The 1,582-nt window shown below is 52.8% G+C and overlaps 1 protein-coding gene across 3 annotated transcripts in view; it reads right to left on the bottom strand.

Moving 5' to 3' along the window:
• LOC100747072 (transmembrane protein 132C) overlaps nt 1-1,576 on the bottom strand; it is a 77,066-nt gene extending 75,490 nt beyond the window's left edge. For all 3 annotated transcript variants that reach the window (XM_012393119.1, XM_012393120.1, XM_033324347.1), the window contains exon 1: nt 1,200-1,576. In XM_012393119.1, the coding sequence (XP_012248542.1) occupies nt 1,200-1,296 (97 nt within the window). In that variant the 5' untranslated portion in view covers nt 1,297-1,576. The remainder of the gene's footprint in view (nt 1-1,199) is intronic.
• Between the last annotated feature and the right edge of the window lie 6 nt (nt 1,577-1,582).

Raw genomic sequence — 1,582 nt, 5'->3', positions numbered from 1 at the left:
GAGCCGGCGCGACGCGACGCTAGAAGGTAAAATCGGTATCGAGTACGTGAGCAGCGCTTTTATGGGATGCTCTCCTCGAACCGTCACGATCGTAAATGAGATTCGACGAGCACAGTCGCCGATAGTTACCCCCGTTTCCGTCGATCTTCACGCACGAATGCACCGACGAACCCTGCCGAGGAAATGGAAGAGGGTATACGCCAGGGTGATTCCGACTGCACGGACCGGAGATACGATTGGAAAGGGCAGGGAAGGGGACGACGACGACGACGGCGGCGAATTACGAGTAAAACCGGCTGCGAGGAAGAAGTAGACGAGAGAAACTCGACGACGATCGAGAAGGCCAAGCTGCGAGAGAAAGAGAGGAAAGGCGAGGAGCCGTGAAAGAAGAAGACGCGGAGGACACGTTAAAACACAGTAGTTCGTAAGGTAGAGGAACCGATAGATCGAGTGGAAGCGAGACGGCGAGCAACAGGAAAGGAAAACAAAGAGACAAAGATAAAAGAGGAAAGAACAGAGAGGAGTTTCCCGATCCTCTTTCTCGTCGTTGAGAAATTCAACCATCTGGCGTTGTATCGTGGTTCCCCTACGGTGATGTTACATCGTCGTCGTTCAGACTGGAATACTCGGTGGCGCCTACCCCACGAGGTCTCCGACAGTAGCGAAAACAAACAACTTCTGGCTGTGTAATCGGTGCAAAGAGAACGAGGCTAACAAAAGAGGAATCGCGTTTCGAGATATACCGGTTTCTCTAACGATATTTTCTTACGACATGTCCGACTCGATTCCTGCGACTCGGTCGCGTCACAGCCTTGAATCGCTCCAAAAACGGAATATCCGTGACGTTTACCGGTTAAGAACGAAAGTGGCATCGATTCTCCCTCTCCCCGATCTCTTGAATGAATCGAGACTCAACCATGGCACAGATACCACGCACTTACTCAGCGTGCCGCACGTGCCTGTTGTGCATACGTAATGCGTATTGACACGTCGAGTGACAGCACGCGGACCGAGTCACGCTGCGAGCCACTCGTCGAATCGATACACCGAGGACGCGTTAGGGGGCCGATCGTCTCTTCGAATTCGGCAGAAAGTCGGATATCGAATGGAACGTGCAACGATGATTAAAAAGAAAGAAGGTAAAGAAGAGGACGAAAAGTTGAGAATAAAAGAAGAGGAGACTATAGAGTTGAACTTACCGGCGATGGCAACGAACAGGAAGAATATCCACATATCCATGAGTATGCCGGCGAGGCGTAGCTGGAAGTTGTTGGCTGCGTACGCGAGCTTGTCCATCACGCTCCGGGATTCATAGTCGCATGTCGTTGATCAGGTACGTAGTTTCTCTGGTTTGGATTCACGGTCGATTCGTCGAATCGTCGCACGGAATAGCACCCACTGTCCGCGTATTCCACACTACCGGCGGGGTAAGGGAGGGAAAAGTTGATGAAACACCCGAGACCCGCGGCGGTCTCGTGTCGCGTCGCCTCACCAGCGCGGAACGTGTCCTGGCACTGTCCTTCGACTTCCTACGAATCTCCCACGGAGCAGGCTCGCATCGTACGAGCGTCGTATTCGCGGA

Source organism: Bombus impatiens, unplaced genomic scaffold (genome assembly GCF_000188095.3).
Source record: "Bombus impatiens unplaced genomic scaffold, BIMP_2.2 scf_2222, whole genome shotgun sequence".
NCBI lineage: Eukaryota > Metazoa > Arthropoda > Insecta > Hymenoptera > Apidae > Bombus > Bombus impatiens.
This window is presented reverse-complemented; position numbering and strand designations above follow the sequence as displayed.